Source organism: Calidris pugnax, unplaced genomic scaffold (genome assembly GCF_001431845.1).
Source record: "Calidris pugnax isolate Ruff unplaced genomic scaffold, ASM143184v1 scaffold24, whole genome shotgun sequence".
NCBI lineage: Eukaryota > Metazoa > Chordata > Aves > Charadriiformes > Scolopacidae > Calidris > Calidris pugnax.
Genome location: NW_015090922.1, coordinates 9,063,655 through 9,083,247, shown reverse-complemented (window position 1 = coordinate 9,083,247; position 19,593 = coordinate 9,063,655). Strand labels below are relative to the sequence as shown.

General features: G+C 39.1%; 1 protein-coding gene across 2 annotated transcripts in view; it reads right to left on the bottom strand.

The window, feature by feature from the left end:
- Positions 1-19,593, bottom strand: part of EML4 (echinoderm microtubule associated protein like 4) — a 152,005-nt gene that overhangs the window by 116,651 nt on the left and 15,761 nt on the right. The window contains exon 1 of one of the 2 annotated variants that reach the window (XM_014950935.1): positions 8,643-8,689. The exons of the other annotated variant lie outside the window; for it this stretch is intronic. Within the exon in view, the coding sequence (XP_014806421.1) occupies positions 8,643-8,667 (25 nt within the window). The 5' untranslated portion in view covers positions 8,668-8,689. Of the gene's footprint in view, positions 1-8,642; positions 8,690-19,593 lie in introns of those variants that run through there. 2 annotated transcript variants of the gene reach the window in all.

Sequence of the window (19,593 nt, the reverse complement as noted above, 5' to 3'; positions counted from 1 at the left end):
GGGGGTGGGGGCGGGGGAGGGTAGAGGAGGATAGGGTATAGGAATGGGGTTTGGTTTGTGCTTTAATACATTATGCAATAGTAAGCTATGGAAAACAGTCTGCAGTTGTTTGAAAGCAGCAGACTACTGTCAAGTCCAAAACAGTACAGATGAACTATGAAAGGAGGAAAGTGTGCTTGATTTGCATAACTGATTCTGATTTTATCCCTGCTCAATGGTGGCTTACAGGCAATAAAAGGAAAAAAAAAGCAAAAAGAAGAAAGATAACTGAAAGGAAGAATAAAGGGCAAAAGTGATATTAACACTACTGCAGCATTATTTTTAAATTTATCATTCTTTTCTATGTATAAATGCTGAGGTCCAAAACTCATTGAAAAGCCTTGGCAAGACTGGTATATAAGAAAATGTTGTCACATGCATATAGGAACCTGAAACTACAGTCCTAGAGTTAATATCCTGCTTTATTTCAGTTTATGTTCAAGTGCTGTTGTTTGCAGGTCATCAACCTGTATGTCACATTTCTACTGTTCAAAAGCTGACAAAGTAAGCAAGGATACAAGTGAAGCAGTTGGGTAGGACAAGCAGCTTAACAAAAAGAAAAACAAGGAATAGAAAAAAATGAGTCAAGACTAAGCAACTGCGGGGAAATTTCTTTTCCTTTTTTCTTTGCTTTTAATAGAAGCACTAGAAACATTTCACAAAACTTTCTTCACAGAGCAGTGGTAGCTATTTTGCTGGTTTTGAATAAAGAAAAACATAAATAAAGACAGTATGCAACCTATTCAAAACTGTTCAGAGTATTTACTATTTCTCTCTCACAAGCTCTCTCCACCCTATAAGAATGTAGTTAATCCCACTTATAAGAAATCCGTCCTGTCCTTGTCCTTCCCTACTCCATAGGAACATGTTGGTTATATTTGACAGCATGTTTGATTTTGAAAATACACTACAGCAACTTAATTTTGTTTGGGGATGGTATGCAGGCAAAAGCAGTACTCCATAGGAACATGTTGGTTATATTTGACAGCATGTTTGATTTTGAAAATACACTACAGCAACTTAATTTTGTTTGGGGATTGTATGCAGGCAAAAGCAGACATGACAACCACACACACACACACACACACCAAAAAGCAAAAAACTCTTCCTGAACAAAGCTGTTGGTGTCACATAGCGGTAGGACGAGAAGGAAAACTCAATTGATAATCTGAAAATTTTCATGGAAAATCGATACATACATTGTTTTGTTCAAATGCAAGGGGCTAAATATGGGGTTTATTACCACCAGTGATCTGAAACTCACTCTAAGCAGGCATTCCCACCACTTCTTCCACCAACATGACAGAGCATCCTTCAAGCGATACCCAAGCAGGACCCATACGAATGGCAAATACACCTCACGTGTAAGGAAACATTTATATCCTTAGCCTCTTAATAATACAGGAAACTACTGTTCTGAGAGACTGTAGGTTTGAATTTCATCACCAGGCTTAATGTGGATCTGGGTTTGACTTTTGGAAAGAGGCTGAAGGACACCCTATGGGTGGCAGGGAGGAGCAAAAGGAATCGCTGGCGCTGTGTGTCAGTGACAGCCTGGTGTGCAACAAGTTTCCATCATCCCTACAGGAACTCCCCCACTGTACCTTCATGCTGCTGGAAGAACTGGTCAATCCGTGGTTTGGAGGAGGCTTCACACTGGCACTGGTATTTAACTGCTCATGATAAACTCGTCCACAGCACACTTTTAAAACATGTACGAAACACCTAGCTATCACCAATAGCTTTTCCACATTGTATCATGGTGATTAGCAGCAATATTAGCTCCAGGAGCTATTGACATCCCACTGCGTTGCTAGCCCCAACATCTCTTGCGCATAAGCTTGTATCAGCCTGTGGTATCACCTACTTCTGCACAGAAGTGCACTTCTGCTCCCACTAGGGAGCTTAACATCAGGGGAAATTAACAAAATCTCCATTTCTAGCTCAAGCTAGCAACTTGATGAAAATAAGCCTGCTCATGGGGTTACCAGTAAAGAGGAATTCATTCAGAAAACTATGATACTGTTTAGAAAAAATAAAAAATAATCTTGTAGGCGACAAGAATTTTATCATTCCAGGAACCTCAGATGTCCAACAATTCAGGGCTTTCTTGACCTGATTAATTCCCAAATGGTATTCATTGCCAAGCAGCAAAAGGGAGTTATGGAAGCCAGGGGAAGACCACTAAGGATGGTGGAAAGACCTGTGAAGATATAGGGTTGGGAGCCAAGACCCCCCTGCTAAATATGGGCACTGCCTGCTGCTACTCCTTGCTCTGGGGAAGCCAGCAGAACCTGCTGCGAGCACACTCAGTCCTCCAGAAAATACTGTCTCCACTAGAGCCAAAGCTGGCTCAGACACATAGTTAAGTAAAATCAGTTCCAAAAACCCCCACCTCAAATCCAGAAGCCTCACTGAGGATCCTCTGCCTTCCAGCCTGAACCCTGGTGGCAGCCACACCAAAAAACCCAAGTAAGATGGAGCTCTCGTGTGCCACCTAGGAAAGCCAAGTAACATCAGGAAGCCCACAGTTACTGGACTTGGGAGACAGTATCAACAAAAGAATCAACATCCTGTTACTGAACTTGCTGAGTATCTACCCTCTCAGTTTCACTTGATTAGCGTCACTGTTTTAACTAAATTATTCTCTGCAAGAAGGTTTTCTGGAGCCAAGCCCATAAACCAATGATCCATGAAAAACCATTAGGACTATTTCCTTTTCACAAACTATGTAAGCAACAGAGATCCTATCAGTCAGGGCTGGAAGAAACCCATCATACTTTTTCTTTCCTTTTTCTCTATCCCCACCTCCCCCTTTAAATACATAACTCCTCAGTAATAAAGAGCCATTTTCTTGCTTTTATATATTTGGCACATATCAGCCTTTGACCATGCTAAACAGAGTGTTTCCTCGTGCACAAAGCATCTATTCTCTCCTCCTTGCACTCGTGTAAGCTCTATCCAAACAGCCAGAAGAGACAGGATGTTTAAATACAAAAAAATCACTCTTGAAGGCATAAAAAAAAAAGGATCTTTTTAAAGAGCGTTGCCTCTTCAGGAAAAGCAACTGAAAGCACTGTGCTAGCTTTGCCTACCTTTCGTGTCCCCCTGTAGCATTTTAGTTATAGCACCCATCCTAAACAGTCTTAATTTAGGGCTGTAATAATCCCTTAGTAAAGTTCTTCTAGAAAATACTTCTCACAGCAACAAAATAATAAGACACCCAAGATGTGCATAATTCTAGCTCTGCACATATTTCAATTTATTCTGCAAGTTCACCCGTTTTCCTCCCCAGAAGTCAAGGGCAAAGTTCCCACTAACTCCAAAAGGAGCAGGACCTCTTGGAGTCATCAGCCTCAACTCCAACACAATTACCAGCAAACTGACGTAGACTTGACCATTGGCACTGCAACAACCCAGCACACCAAACGGCATCGTGAGTTTGTGTTTGATGGTGGTACTTCCCTCTTTCCTGTGCACTGGCCAGCCAGAGCACCTGCGCTCCCTACTGCTGCTTCCTCATCTTACTAAGTGTTACTGAAGCCAGCTGGAAAATTAAATTCATTTATATACACACGTGTCTTATATATATGTGTATATAAATAAATAAAAATACCAAGTCTTAAAAATATTATTTTTAAATATTCCTTTCCTATTCCTTTCACAAACTCATAGTTTTTTTGAAGTTCAAGATTGTCCTCAAGTGGAAAGCGTTTACATGGGATACAATAGTCAAGATGGTAAAAGCATTTGTAAAACGGAAGTATACGATTGTGATTAAAGCCCAGAACCTATAGTTAATTGATAACTAATCTGTTCCCAGTTCTGTATTTTTTTAGTTATTGTGCAACTAAAGGACAAATTACATTTTTCAGAAACCCTAGAGTATACAGCTATTCATCTACTACCTGAATTCTTAAGAACTGGGCATTAGTCTGCTTGAGCCTTCAAAAGCCTGAGGCCATGGATATGTTTAAAAAGATGAAAATAATTACCAAAAAAAAAAAAAAGATTGAGATATAAAACAATGCTTGCTACCCCCCGACTCATGCCCTAACAAGTCAGCTAATCAGAGTCAGGGCCTTCCTCCTCTTCTCCCATCCTCACCTTCCAGCTAAAAATATGAGAAAAAGATTCTGTTCATCTCAATACTACATTCATCCCACAGCCAGGTTTTTAAGAAAAGATATATACATATATATAAATAAAGTATTTATTTAGCATTAAGTCTTTTGCAAACCTGAGCAGCAAGCCTCAATGTACCCTGCCACAGCGTATATTTCTCTGTTTCACGCACATTGCTAAATGACCCACTTCTTTTGACCACAATAAGAAAGGGACTACTTAAATTATTAGATACTTAGCATTTCCCTAGCAGCCCAAACAAACACCACCATGATTTTAATCTAAACACGTGTGGTGATACTGCTCTATAGAAATTTTCACTTTCTGGAAGCAGCAGACATACATTCACAAAACTGACTCCTCCAAATTTATACACACACACATGCTTTGCACTAGAACAGGCTGACGAGATGCTCCCAAAAAAAGTTGTGTCTTTCTAGTAAGTTTTACTCACCAAGACATACATCCTGAAGTAAATGCTTCTTTCATTAGAAAAATAGAAAACAGTTGTGCGTATGGATTTGGTACCCGTAGAATTTTGTTCACTAATGGCAAAACAGAATAAAATAAATAGCTCTTCATCCTGGATCAGGCAGTGAAAAAAAAGCTTTATTTAAAGGCCAGGTATACTGTTCCAGCTAAACACAAGCCACAAGACTTCGACTGACATTTACTTTGGCAACCTCACACAAATCAAGATCACCCATTCTGCCTTCAAAAAGGGATTTAGGTTTGACCACGTTAATGGGACATTGTTCATTTCTAAGTATGCCAATTCACACAAACTTGGGTTTCAATAGAAAAAGTCACAGACGAGAACTATTTCAATTCCCCTCGGAAGAAAAGACGCTTTTTGTGAAAGTTGGCAAGGTCCCTTGCCTTTTCTCCAATTAAGAGAACAAAGTCGATACAGGAGAGGTTGAACTAGCTACACAAGAAACACCGTGAGAGTACAGAACAATCTGTGCTGTAACCTGCAATTTCAAGAACCAAACAACCTTTTTTAACCAAAGCACAATGAAACAGGCAACGCCACAAATAAAAACCGAGGGTGTCTAAGCGTTGCATGAAGAAGACAAGACAAAACAAACCCAAAAAGCTCTCAGTTCCCCATCCCAGAGATAAAAAGGGGGAAGGCTGTATACAGAGCGTACAGAAGACTGCTGCTAGAGAGGAAGAGCAACAAATACTGGTTCTTCTCTCCCGTCCAGAAGAGACGGGCGAGTTCAGGCGAGCGAGGCAGCATCTTGCCTTGCTGCTATGGCTGACACGTTTTGGCATCCCGCAGCGGTGAACGACCAGCTCCGGCACACAGTGGACTGGCCACTGAGGAATCTCTCAAACCTTCCCTGCTTTCCAAGCCGAAAAGGCTTTTTTGCTGCACTTCTCCATTTCTTAGGAGCTACCCCACAACTGATCACAACTCTCAGTCTCGGGGTTAGAAACATTTCAGAGACAGTTCTGCTAAATCTTTCTGTCCTCTCCCATTTAAAAATCAGCACTTATTGCTACTTATGCAAAGTAAACGTTGGTAATCTTCATGCAAATATATTTGTGAGTTTAATTCTCAGGGCAGGTAATAGAGATGGATGTTCTTTCCGTGACTAGAGAATTTTCCTTGAGCTAATTGAAAACAGGCATATTTTGAGTAACATACACTACTGCCAATAGTCTTGCAGGGAGGCAATGCAAGAATGATTTATGGGCTGTGAATATCACGTAAATCTGTCTTCAAGTGAAAGGACCATCTCTGCATAGAATAAATTTAAGTACTCAATCATTAATGCTCTTAATTTTACATATTCCCCAAGCAAAAAAATCCCACAGCATACCCTAGCCCTTCTGAGAGGTTGTGACACACCAGGTAAACGGGTGTCACTTACAGCTAAACACAGCCAGAAAACCAATGCTCAATTAAAACACTCTTAAATTGGATTATTTCATGCTTTTCCCAAGTCTTTTACCATCCCATTTTCACATCACCTTAGTGTTCACCAGTTTGTGACCCAAGGGGAAGGTCATAGTCAATCTCCTGGAAGCTAAAAGAGGTTTTTCATCTATAACAGCTGTTGTATACCTCCTTTTTCTCACTGACTTTTCCAGCAAGCATTTTTTATTTAATTTTAATTCGAGGACTGCAATTTCTGACTATTATACAGACATGAAAAAAAAAAAATTCCATTTTTTCAAGGCAACTTTCAATAAACATTGAACACTTGAGCAATTCTCGTGATTCCTGGTAGAAGTACATTCCCCAAGCCACTTGAAGCCTGCAGAGTTTTCTTTCGTTTACCATTTGGGAGACACCACTCTCGAGCATCTGGACCTCGTTCCAGGTATCTTGTATCTATCACATAACAGATTTACTTCAAGTAAAACTGAATCTATTCTCTCTGCAAATACTCACTGTCTCCTAGAGGGATGCAAACTCTGACCTCACTGAGCACAGTGTCCCTGTTTGCATTGCAGCAGGCAAGCCTGTATATATCAATGGCTGGGAACACATTCAATGAGGAAATTGAATTTATTTTTTCTAATGGGAACAAAAAAAAAAAAAAAAAAGTTTTTGAAATCTGGCGACCATTTTGTTAGTTGGACAGTGCTGCCCATAAAAAAAACCCTGGATTGTAAATTCATTTTTCTAGTCCATGCCTACTGGAAACTACTAAACTGAATTTAGTCCCTCAAGGTACAGAATACGCCCATATCCTTCACCAGCTCCACAACGGGACTTAGGAAAAGAATAGTGTTGATTAGACCTGGAAGAAGTCAAGTCAGAAAGCAGGAACACAGAGAAAGAAACATGGCATTCTTGCCAAGATAGAGAGAAAAAAAGGCTTTTTTTTTTTTTTTTTTCCTTCTACCCGAAATTAAGAATTGCTACATTTTGTTTTTGGTCCCCCTTTTTGGGAAAAAAAAAAAAAAAAAAAAAAAAAAGTTTCTGAATCTGGCGACCATTTTGTTAGTTGGACAGTGCTGCCCATAAAAAAAACCCTGGATTGTAAATTCATTTTTCTAGTCCATGCCTACTGGAAACTACTAAACTGAATTTAGTCCCTCAAGGTACAGAATACGCCCATATCCTTCACCAGCTCCACAACGGGACTTAGGAAAAGAGTAGTGTTGATTAGACCTGGAAGAAGTCAAGTCAGAAAGCAGGAACACAGAGAAAGAAACATGGCATTCTTGCCAAGATAGAGAGAAAAAAAAAAGTCTATTTTTGTACATGATAAATTTTGCATGCCCACTTTAACTCATCAACAGTGGATTGTGCTGATGAATGTCACATTGTACTCAACATGGTGCCACATTTAAATGTAACACACCACAGAAGAAGATTACAAACTGCTTTCAATGAGGGTCTTTGGCAACTGTCCCACAATTTGGCAGCAAATTGGGGCAGCACGAAGATGAGGCAGAGCTGAACACAGCGACAAACAAACTGTAGAGGCTCCACACATACTACTACCGCTCTCCTTCACAAAGTCATTTGTAGAAAGACTGCTTTATTTACTTCTGCTCTAAACAAGGGTTCGACCCCTGGCATCGCTTCTGGCTGGGGAGGAGTACTAACAATGCACTGAACGCTCTCCAAGAGCACGGCTCTTGGTTTCAGCCCTCTATGTTCAGCAAATATCCAAAAAGGATGCTTAAGGTACTTACGGGTTTGACAAGAATTAGCATTTGCATCTGAGGGGCAAATTTCAGAAGTCTCAGTACAAAACTTTGGTATTTGATAATTAAAAGCCGTATGCGTGTGCAGGCGCATAAATATGGATGGCTCCAGGCAGAAATGGATGGATCTGCTTTTGAAATGCTGATCCTTCAGGAGCCGACTTCAAAATTCCGCTTTTCCCCCAAAGCAATTAGAACAGCTAATTTGTAATTACATGCTCGCTCTCAGTTCGATAATGGTGAGAAGTAAGTTGGGCTCATCAGAGACCTGGACCCGCACTCGCCAGAGAACATACAGCAGGGGAATACGGGTCAACACAGGCAGGTACAGCACAGGCAAAGGGACGGACTCAGCATCTCACCACATCAATAGTGAAATAAGCTTCAGAACTGTAATTGCTATACAAAACCTATTAATTTTGAAGGGATTCTTACAAATCCATGATTACAGAAAAGCAAATCCTCCTCATAAAGCAGTCAAAAGTATAGTCAGGCAGTCCTAGAGGGAGCACTTTCAGCAGCATGGCTCATTAGAAAGGTATTCTTGCATTAAACACCAATACCAAAGACAAATGTTAATGCAATAGCCTGGAGCCACGCCGAAAACTGTATTACAGCAGTGAGGATGTACCTATTTAATTTGATCCAGTATCCCCATTTGCAATGGAAGGCAATCAGAGCCCAGTGACGGCATTCCGCATCCCTTTTCAGACACCAAGTATAGTTCATTATGAAATCCTATTCTACAGAAACCACACCATCTACCCCATTCAATACTTAGGAATAATGAGAGTTATCCTTACCGCAGTGATTGGGAAGAGAATCCATTTATCCTTCTGCCGTCCAGTTACCTTAACGCAAAACTACTGCAAACCTCAGCAGTACTTGCTGCTGCTTTTTCTTTTGAAGCTCTGCTACTCTTCAGCACAGCCCCATCGCAAAAGGAAGAAAGAAAACTGCCTCAGATGTTTTGCTGGAAAAGGAATATAGCTATGAACAAAGGTTAAAACTGAAAACTTGAAACTGCTTAGCAGAGGTGGGGCTGCTGAAACCTGACATGGCTGCGTCACCAAGATTTTACTTTGGCAAACACGGCTTCCTGAATTCAAACAAATCTTAGACAGAACTATCTTTTGTTCCAGCAATAAGCAATTATTGCACAGACATGCTTTCAAGGTCACTAGCGGGAAGAGTAAACTACACCAGGATGTGTCAGTCATAAGTAATGTTTTAAAAAAGTTAACACCAAGCAATACATATTTAAAGCCTTCCACGCTTAGCAGGATGCAAAGTGCTTACTTCCTTCCAACTGACCACAAATAAACATGAACAAAGAGCTCCATAAAAAAGCAATAAATATTTCAGAGGTTTATATTCTTCTCTATTACACTTCATTCTTAACATTCTTCACAACCAAAATTATCTTTTTATTACTTTGGCATAGTAAAACAAAATTAAATGTCTCATTTTAATGACTTTGGTAGAAAAAAATGTTGCCCTCAAATTTTAAGAAGCGGAGAAAAAAAATAAATTAACTGGGGACTCTGCTCTTCTTCTTATTAGTAACTCTAATGCAATGCATATTTGGAAAAGAAGCATTTTCATATTTGTTAGGCTATGTAACCTATATCAATATTCTCCTTAAAAATAGAACAGCACTCTAATTACAAGTATGCCTGTATATATATTAATAAAAACATTCACATTTAACAAATGCAAAGTCAAAAGCTGCAACCGTTCCAGGAAATGCCACTTCTTTTCAGGAGTGCAATAAATACACTCAGATTACTGTTGACAAAAACAGGCATAAAAAAAAAAAATATCACAAAGAAAAGCCAGTTTTAAAAAAAGACGTTAGATAAGAGAATAAAAAACAACACCCTAACATAAGTGCTTTAGAAGAGATATAAAGCACCCTTCTTCTGGATTTAAAACAACTTCTATCAAGGAGGAGGAACATCACCCCACATTTGTCTGGCAGGGATGTTTTATGCTTTTCTTGAAACCAACTGATGATGTCTTAAGTTAAATACAAGATATCAGACCAGACAGACCACAGCGTATTCTCATACTGAAGGTCATCTGGTGTGTGGAAACTTACTATGGGCTTTCCTACACAATTGTTAAACCCAGCAGTTTCTTTTCATTCCCCTGTATATTCCTCCTTCAGTTACTGTGAACTGAACACTGTGAACTACATACTGAGTGATAATGAAGAAAACGATGTGATTGCTGTGTATTTTTTTTGCCTTTGATGAACATACAGTTGTCATGTTGACTACTTCGGTACATTTAACCGTACTGCAGGATGCACAGCTACACTTCAGCTCTTCAGTAATGTCCTTCAGAATATACAACACTACCCAAACATTCCAAGAGCAGTTTTGATAAGACATTGCTCACCAGTAGTTAGTGGATTTACAAATGTTTTCAACGCACCTAACACAGGAAAATCATACTTGAAGGTCTTGCTGAGTGCAGAGCTGAAGAAAACAACTGGAATTGTTAGATTTACTGCCTTCAGTGAACAAATTCCCTCTCAACACACATACACACACAAGCAATGATTAACTCTCATAATTCAATGTAAACAGTAATAAAAGGTGGTTTTTTCCCCCCTAAGCAGAAAAGTTAAATACCTTCCTTTCGCAAGCCTCAGAAACGTGTACTGAGATAACACTTTGACACAAAGCCTCCTCATGCCCAAGGAAGTACTTTACCTCTGCAGCATACAGACTTTGAAGCATGAGGTTACTACTTGAACACAGCAGCATACCCTATTCACACATCAGGATTTACATGTACAGAAAAGGCACACGTAAAAAAAAATGTAATGAATCCAGTATAAATGCAGTAGGCATGTAAACTGCTTTGCAAATGTGCTCCATAACACGTAGCGAATGAGAGAATACCCGTTGTTAAGTGCATTATAAAGTTTAAAACCCCTCTGAAAAAAAGAAAATTCATTCCATTCCAATGGCAATTGGTTAGGATTTAACCTCACCACCAAAAGAGAGGTTTATTTCACAATCACAGACTATGAAGCTTCCTGTACCACAAGACAGGAGCATGACCACCAGCCACCATCTGCACTAGATCAGGTGGTTCTCCAGTGTGATCTGCTGAAATATCCATGTCCTACAAATTCAGTTTATAATTTCTACATCATATTTTGAAACTGCACAACAGACCTCAGAAATATCAAGGAGTGACAAGATCCAATATGCTCAACCTGCCATCAACCAACTTACATTTCTCTTTAGTAAGAGAAGAAAGAAATCAAGAGCTGTATTTGACAACTTCAGGACTGACTGTATTGCAGCAGCCTTTGCTCAGCCCTCAGATTCTTATTTGCATATCTGAGATGGAAATTCATGTGCTACAGAGCAGATCTCAACTCCTCACAAGTCTTTTCCCTGGTGACAGCAGTGGCTGCAAAGTAGCTGGAATTGGGCAGACGGAGGCAACGTGGCTCCAGCAGTCACTACTGCTTGGAAGCACTTGAACTGCCAAGGCAGTTCCGTTTCCAGCCAGAGCAATTCTTGTTTAATTCTGTTTATATTCACTGAGCTAAGAGCCCATGACAGCCCCATTGATGCTACAGCCTCATACCAACTTCCTCGAAGTGGGAGAGAAGATACTCATATGTTCGTAAAGCAAGTCGTTCCTGACGATTTCCCCAAGCAGAAGTCGAGCAACATACAAATCAAGGCATTTGATTTTTGGTTTTCGTTTTGTTTTTTTAAAAAAAGGAAGGAAACGAATGTTCCTCCCATCTCAGGGGGGCCTGATGCACACTGAGGTCATAAGCTGCCCATGTGGTAGGGCTGTACTTCAGAAAAAAACATTTTCAAAATGTTCAAAATAAGTTTTTCAACATTTCTGGTGAGACTACTGATGAATCTAACCTACAACATGTTTCTAAAAATGGACAGCATTTCCCTGTCCATTTATGTTATTAACACTTTCAAAAATGTTTTCTTCTGGAGAGATAGAAAACAAAACAAAACAAAAACAAAAAGCAAACCCCACACCTCTGAAATGTGCTTATGCCCAAAACCATGATAATCCTCCAGTTTCCTAAAAACAGATTATTTACTGTAACACCTCCCACATGCTACTCATATGCATCTCTAAATCATCTCAATTCTCTGGATAGTTCTCAGCTTCAGTAGCCTCCAAAGGAGATGTGGTTTTCAATGTAAACACTAATTCTGTGAGAACAAGGATAAGGAAAAAAGAGTGGGTGGGAGTATTTCCTTTTCCTTGGATTTAGTTTCGCTGAAGTGCTCATTGTTCACAAGAGATGTTCATTGTTCACAGGAGATGTTCTACCTTTCCATTGTCTCATACACTTCCCCCAGCCCTTTTTTTTTTTTTTTGATCCTTGGAGATGAGCACTAAGATAAAGCAATCTATTTTCTTCCATGTAGTTAAAATTTGGTTGCCCAGTTATGGACTCAGAACCTACATCAAGGTCCTCTTTTCTCTGTAAACTCATGTTTGTCCTGCCCCCTTCCTTCACAAATTAAGACAGTAATTAAGCTTCTGTAAATCCTCTTAGTCCAACTTGCTGTCCTTGTCTCTTTGTTGTTCACTCACGCTGCTTCATCAGGTTACTCTATATTTTCTCATAAAACTGCCTAGTCTTAACCAAATTAAATAATTGGCTATTCTTACACAATTTTTGTCATTTCACCATGTTGCTCACACTGACAGTAAAACCCACGTTTGGAAAACAGCCTGTCATCCTTAAATTCTACCAGAATTCTTTGGCGTCTCTGACTGATCACGACAGTTTGCTGTGCTTCAATGCACCAGCTGAGCATCTTTTTATTTAACATCCTAAAGCCTGACAGTAATTCTTTCTTATTAACAAGACACTGGGGGGGGTAAAATCCAAAACCAAAAAACCACCACAGAAGTACAATGCTTACCACCACAGTCCCACCTAATTTTTTCCTTTAGCTATCTATTGTAAAAGGAATCATTTCACTTCATATTTCGGTAAGGTGACATGTTACAAAGAAGAACATCTGCTTCACAGACTTATCACCCTTCCAATTTCCCTCTCATACGTTTGTCTGATGTATTTTATGGCTTTCTGTATTGGCTTGGCCAGGGTTGAATTCCCCTTTTCTGAAGGGCTTCTGTTGACTCAACCTTGATGTTCCACTCTGTCTTCCTGCTTCCCTTTTGTCTTCCCTTTTTTTTTTTCTCCCCTCCTCCAGACATATGTATCCTCTCTGAGACCGGATGTTACTTAAATTTTTATGACCTAAATTTAACTATTCAAGTTTCTTTCTTTCCTAAGGCAGATTATGATGGTACACTTCTTTCTGAAGTGTTAGGAGGGCAGAAATGAAATCCTTCCTCCACAAATTCACTGGGATTGTTTGGGCTTGGCATTAGTTATCAGTTCAAGGTTACCACTTCAGCAGTGCTCTTGCACGCTACATTTGGGAAAATAGCTGGAGAAACCTCTCGTATGTAAAAAAGAAAAAGCATCACGGCTTAGTTTCTTTTGTCTGTCACAAAGATTTTCAAAACATCTGTGACTGAGCTAATTGGCTTCCACTTCAAAAAAGTAGAGGCACAGAGATAGAAGAGGAAGATCTTTCTAAAATGTTCATTTCAGGGTTTGTTTTTTTTCTTTTTTTTTTTAAATTGCAGCTGGCATGTCTAAGTTTAAATAATTACAACTGATGTAGCAGAACTTGGCCAACCCCAATCAGCTGCCTCTGCACTTACTGCACATAAAAGGCGGGCATTCGAAACCTGTTAAAGCACGTTGGGCAGCTTAGCTCACCTTTCCAGATCAGTAAGCACTCGGGAAATCCAGTAAATACCTTTGAATGCAGTTCTTATGCTGGCAAAAAAGTCCTCCTCCTTCATACTCAGAATTGCAAGAAACACAGAGTAGCAAAACACAAAAAGGAAAAGTGTTGTTCAAAATTATGACATTTAAAACCCTACCGCTAACCAGAATGTGAGAAAATGTTCCGTTTACCGTACACACAAAAAAACCCCTAAGGTACACAACTCAAAATATACCTCTGATATTATCTGTATCAGTAATTAGTTAAGGCTGGGAACATTCATTGTGTAGATAGAGGTTATTTATTTACTTTTAAAAGACCTTGCACTGTACGTTGAAAACAAATAAAGAGCAATGGGCTCGTGATTAAGCCCCCTATAGTATAATTTGATGCAAAATTCAAGCCACAAAAATAAAATGTTGACTTATATTTATTTAATTTTAACTGCAGACTAGTAAAGTTCATCAGAACGCCAACAGATGGTATCATTTCCACTCTGCACATTTATATGGATTATTTTTAATACAACAGTATTACAATACAGTTTGACAGAGTAGGAATTTTAACTTCATACTTGCTTATGTGATAATATCTGGAAAACCTTCAGTTTTTAGAGACAGAAGTGTTGCACTTTAAAATATATTCTGTGAGCTACACTCAAATTCAAATTCAAGTAGAGAAAAATAATTATTAGAAAATAGCCTCCACTTAATTGTCTCAGTCTGTTTTGTAAAACACTGGCAGGTCTAACAAAATCACAAACAGAAATGTCCGCTCTTTATGCAAGTTTTGAAAGCATACAACTTCTTCCTTAAAATAAATAAATAAATAAATCACCTTATTTGGAATGAGGTTCTTTTTAATATTTTAAAGGGTAAAGACCTTCTGTTTCATGCCTACCTATTCGGAGACCACAAATAAACCACCTAGGTAAAAGCAGAAATTTCTGCACTTTGCCTCTTCTGTAGGATTACAACCAAACTCTACAACATTTTATTCAGCTTCTTCATTTTTCTCTTCCAAGTTAAATGTAATTCTGCTTTCTGAAGGCCACATACTACACATGATTCAGTACCCCCCCAACAAAGTAACCTACTGTACAGATTATCAACGCTATCCATTGATGCTTTTAAATGTAATCCTATACTGCAGTATGTAGTTGCAGTGTATTTCTAACATATGGTCACTCACATCAGATGGATTTAGGTATTTGTACAAATTGTTATTTCCAATGCTTTGGTCCCAAGAAATGCCAGATGAAGATCAGAGCAATAAGCACTGGACAGACACAAGGACCTGGGGAGTTTACAGATAAAGTTTACAGCCAGGTGCCATCTGTTTTACAAAGAAACAGGAGAAACTAGAGTGAGCAGCGACGTACCACACTAAGCAAAGTCCAACTGAGGGGATGGACGCCTCAGAAGAAAAATACCTGCTTGGAAAAAGCGAATGTGAACTTCTAAATTACCTTCTTTATAGATACAAATTACATTGTCACTGCTTTTCCTTCTTAATTATGCCATTATTTTTACTTTACATCTAAAAAAAATCATAGTGAGAAATAGAGCAGAAAATAAATAATATCTGGAGAGCAGAAAATAAATAAATGTGTCAAACGTAGGAGCTGACAGTTCGTTTATGGAAGTTATACTTTAACCTCACATCTCCAAGCTAAGCTTTAAATGTTTAGGTCAACAGCTACTTAGCCTACCGGGAACAACCATTTATGCTCTTTTTTAAAATATCAACTATATTGAAGCAAAACACAAAACTCAACAAAGCAGAGAACAAAAATATTATTCTACAACTAAAGCAAAACAGAAAAGAGGAATGTGTAGTTATTTTTAAGGACCTCTGTGAAAGTTGTACAAGATACTTCATACTACAGTTCCTTTAGTCAATTTATGAGTAAGTACATACAGTAATGTGTAACCACTCTTTAAGGAAGAATGCATTTATTGTTGAATCTCCAAGAGCTGTAATAAAGAGATTCTGGTTCTAGCACACAGAATTAGAGAGACATATGATTTCAGATCAGTCCTGTTACAGCAAGTTAAAATAAAAAAAGCTGATAGTGAGTCTTTCCATGAGTCTTTCATTTTGCTCCACTGCCAATATAAAAAGATATTAGAAGCTGTAGTTCAGTATTGACTCAAACATCAACAAGTGCATCAATTGGTTCAACTTAAAAAAGTTGTGATAACATCTTTTTTACACGTTCTCTCTTCCCTAAACAGCAAGATGAGGGTTAGAAGTACTTTTGTGTCAGAGTGATCTCCCCCACCCTGTACCCAATCTCTTAATTTTTCGTGTCCCTCCCTGCAATAAGACTGCACCATTTCCTAAGTGTGCAATACAATAATTCAATTCTGCCCCTCTACTTCACTCTGGTGAGACCCCACCTGGAGCACTGCATCCAGCTTTGGGGACCACAACATAAGGAGGACTTGGACCTGTTGGAGCGGGTCCAGAGGAGGGCCATGAAGATGATGAGAGGGCTGGAGCACCCCTCCTATGAGGACAGGCTGAGAGCTGAGGTTGTTCAATCTGCAAAAAAGAAGGTTCCACTGGGACTTTATAGCAGCCTTCCATTACCTAAAGGGGTCCTACAGGAGAGATGGGGAGGGACTCTTCATCAGGGAGCGGATTGATAGGACAAGGGGTAATGGTTTTAAACTGAAAGAGGGGTGATTTAGATTAGATACTAGGAAGAAATTCTTTCCTGTGAGCATGGTGAGCCACTGGAACAGGCTGCCCAGGGAAGTTGTGGATGCCCCATCCCTGGAGGTGTTCAAGGCCAGGTTTGACGGGGCTTTGAGCAACCTGGTCTCATGGGAGGTGTCCCTGCCCATGGCAGAGGGGTTGGAACTCAATGATCTTTAAGGACCTTTCTACACAAATCATTCTATGAATACATGTTGACTTCCCAGAACTCCAAGACTGCCAAAACACCTTGTTAAAAAAAATAAACAAAACAAAAAAAAATCCACCCACCCATTCCCAAAAAACCTTTTCATATTACACATCCATTCTCCAATTCCCTTCCACAGGGCAGAAAGAAACCAGAGAAAGTATGTGGACACCTAACAACCTTTTCAGAAAGCAGTTATTTAATTAGACCAGGGCTCATGTCAAAGCAATCAAATTCAAAATACTGTATTTCAGTTAAAGCTAGCACTACCTCTTCTTTTCCACATAAACAAGCCAATAGTCTTGTTATTCAGTGAGGAACTCCAAGCAAAATTGTTTAGCCCTGAGACATTTCAAGCCACCTCTTACCAGCACCATTTAGTAATATTTACATATTCTTTTCCTCTTTTAGTGCAATTTAATCTGCACCTGAAGTTCAGATCCTGTTGAATTTAAAGCAATACATACATACAAACAGATGAGTTACAAAATAACCTGAAGGGTGAACACAGCTTTCTCCATATGAAGTATTTCTGTGTACGTCCATGAGCATGTGGAGAGGGGTGTTGTCTGAAGCAGTTAAACTTGTTAATAGTCTTTAAAGAATCAGCCGAAGGAGACGTGTTCTTGCATAAGACCTTATTTTAAGCTTGCTGAAAACTGATGCAACACACAAACGCACATCTTCCTTCATTATTTTTAGCATGGGGATCCACCTCCCTGCTGCCCCAAGCTACACCAAGGGAATATTAAAATAATCTTCCAGTAAGGAAGAATTCTGCATGCTTACTAGACAGGATAATTACCACTGCCCTTACAGTACGTGCTAATTGTACTTGGCTACAGATGGTTAAACAAATACATTCAGAGATTCACCATCTGACTTTCAAGCCACATACAGCGAAACTCACATTTTATAAATATTTAGCTGGAAGGAAAAATGGTGAGGCTTATCACAGCTGTCACAGCTTCAAGCAACTGAATCCATTAACAATAGAAAACCTTAAGACAATACAGATATGGGAAGCTTGCGATTACTCACAGAAACCTAACTGGAAGAGATTGCAACGCAGTTTCCCAGCTCCTGGAGCAAGTGCCCGTGTGATCTCACCAGATCCCGCCAACCGAGAGGAAAAAGCTGCTGGTCCCTGCCAGCAAGTTGTTTTAGGCACCTGCCTACACCTGAGGGAAATAAGGAAACGCAGCAGCCAAGCCAGGGGAGCAGAGGGATGGAGAAAAAAGGCTAATGCATCACCAAGGCAGATTTTAACTTCTTAAATTCTGATGCTACAAAGTATTATTTGTGGTCTGAATTTGACGTAGACACACATGCATACACACAGAGCAAATCAAGCCTCAGTCAGCACTTTCAATCTTCAAGGGGAAAAAAAAACAAACAACACAACATAAACCACTCAGGAAGGTAGTGGGAACTTCTGCATTTCTCTTTTGCTTCGTGGTAAAAGTGCCTGAACTGTCTAATCAGACCAATCTTGGGGACTGATCATACAGAAGTCAGTGAACAGATTTCTTAAATTGCCTTTAATTTCAGCTCCAACCTTGTTTTTACAGGCTATGCTTCCATTTCTTCAGACAATTTCTGGCCATTCCTTGATGTAATCCACAGAAACAAAGAAAATAATATTTTTCTCCATTGTAGGCTTTCCGCCCCCTCCAGAAATGAAGTTTCTTCTTCGTCTTCAACCACGGTGTTCACTCATTGAATGTGAAATGTAATGCTGTTACACACCAAACAGCAGCTCCAGATCTGCTGCATCCATACACCAGAAAACCTCAAGAGCTCCTGCATTACAGACGTGTTTTTAGGTTATCTGGGACAAGACCACTGCATAACAGGAAAGCAGCAAATCCCAGTTCCAAAACAACACACAAACTTTTCCTTTCTGTTTCAGCAACTCATAACAAAGAGAAGCTCAAAAATTCACATTAAATTCATCACCAGCTTTCTTCCTGACAAGGTAATTAGTCTGATGTTTTCAGAGCTCAAGTGCTCTAGTTAAGAACCCACTGCCTTACACTTGCTGAAACCACAGAATACACTGAAATTATGCAGAGGTTTGAATTTAAAAAAACAAAAAAACCAAACCCCAAAACTTATCTACAATAACACCACCAGCTACTGAAAAAAACCCAAACCAATAAACAAAAAGCTACAGCACAGCCTCAAGAAATTTTAAGTCATATGTAATCAGAACCATGCATTCAAGGCTCAGTACCCTGTGAAACACTAGGGTGTTTTTGGAGGACTGCAATAAAAGCTTCTAGCAATGAGCTTTCTTAAAACTGCTACTAAGATCTAAACCTATGGCACAGAGTACAATATTTATATATATTGTATTTCTATATACAGATAATATATTTATATTTTTAATATATATATACACACAATTTATTGCGTTGGGGAAAAAAAATATCAAAAAGATTAGTGAAAAACTTTTACATCATTATCTCATTATGTGCTCTACATAGTATCACATAAACAAGCTACCAGTATATTTTCACATCTAAACTGGTTGTTGATTATAGAGGTCTATTTAGCATGAATGTGATGCCGTCAGTAAGAAACTAAGCTCTCAAGCTAACAGTGCCCTCTTTATTTCTGGCTTTAAAAAAATAATATATAAAACCCCACAGGCAACCTGATAAAGCTTCTTGCTCTGGAAATTCTTACAAAGCTGTGTGCTGAAAAACTACAAGTTTTGGATCCTGTCACCACCATTGGCTCATGCAGTCAAATTGCTCTGTCCATACTCAACCCCACTAGCTCTACCTAACAAACGTACACATCAGGGTCAGCTGTTTATTAATAAAGTTTTTTGTGCTTATTTCTAACAACAAAAAAGACAAATTAACCAACAGCTCAATGCAAATGTTTCTCAAACTGATGCAGCTGCAAAGCAATGACTAGATTACTAGTAAATATTAGAACAGCAATTATATTCTCCAAAATTAACTCCATTTTTAAATTTCAGATTGACAGACCAAGATGTTTTAAACACCTTCA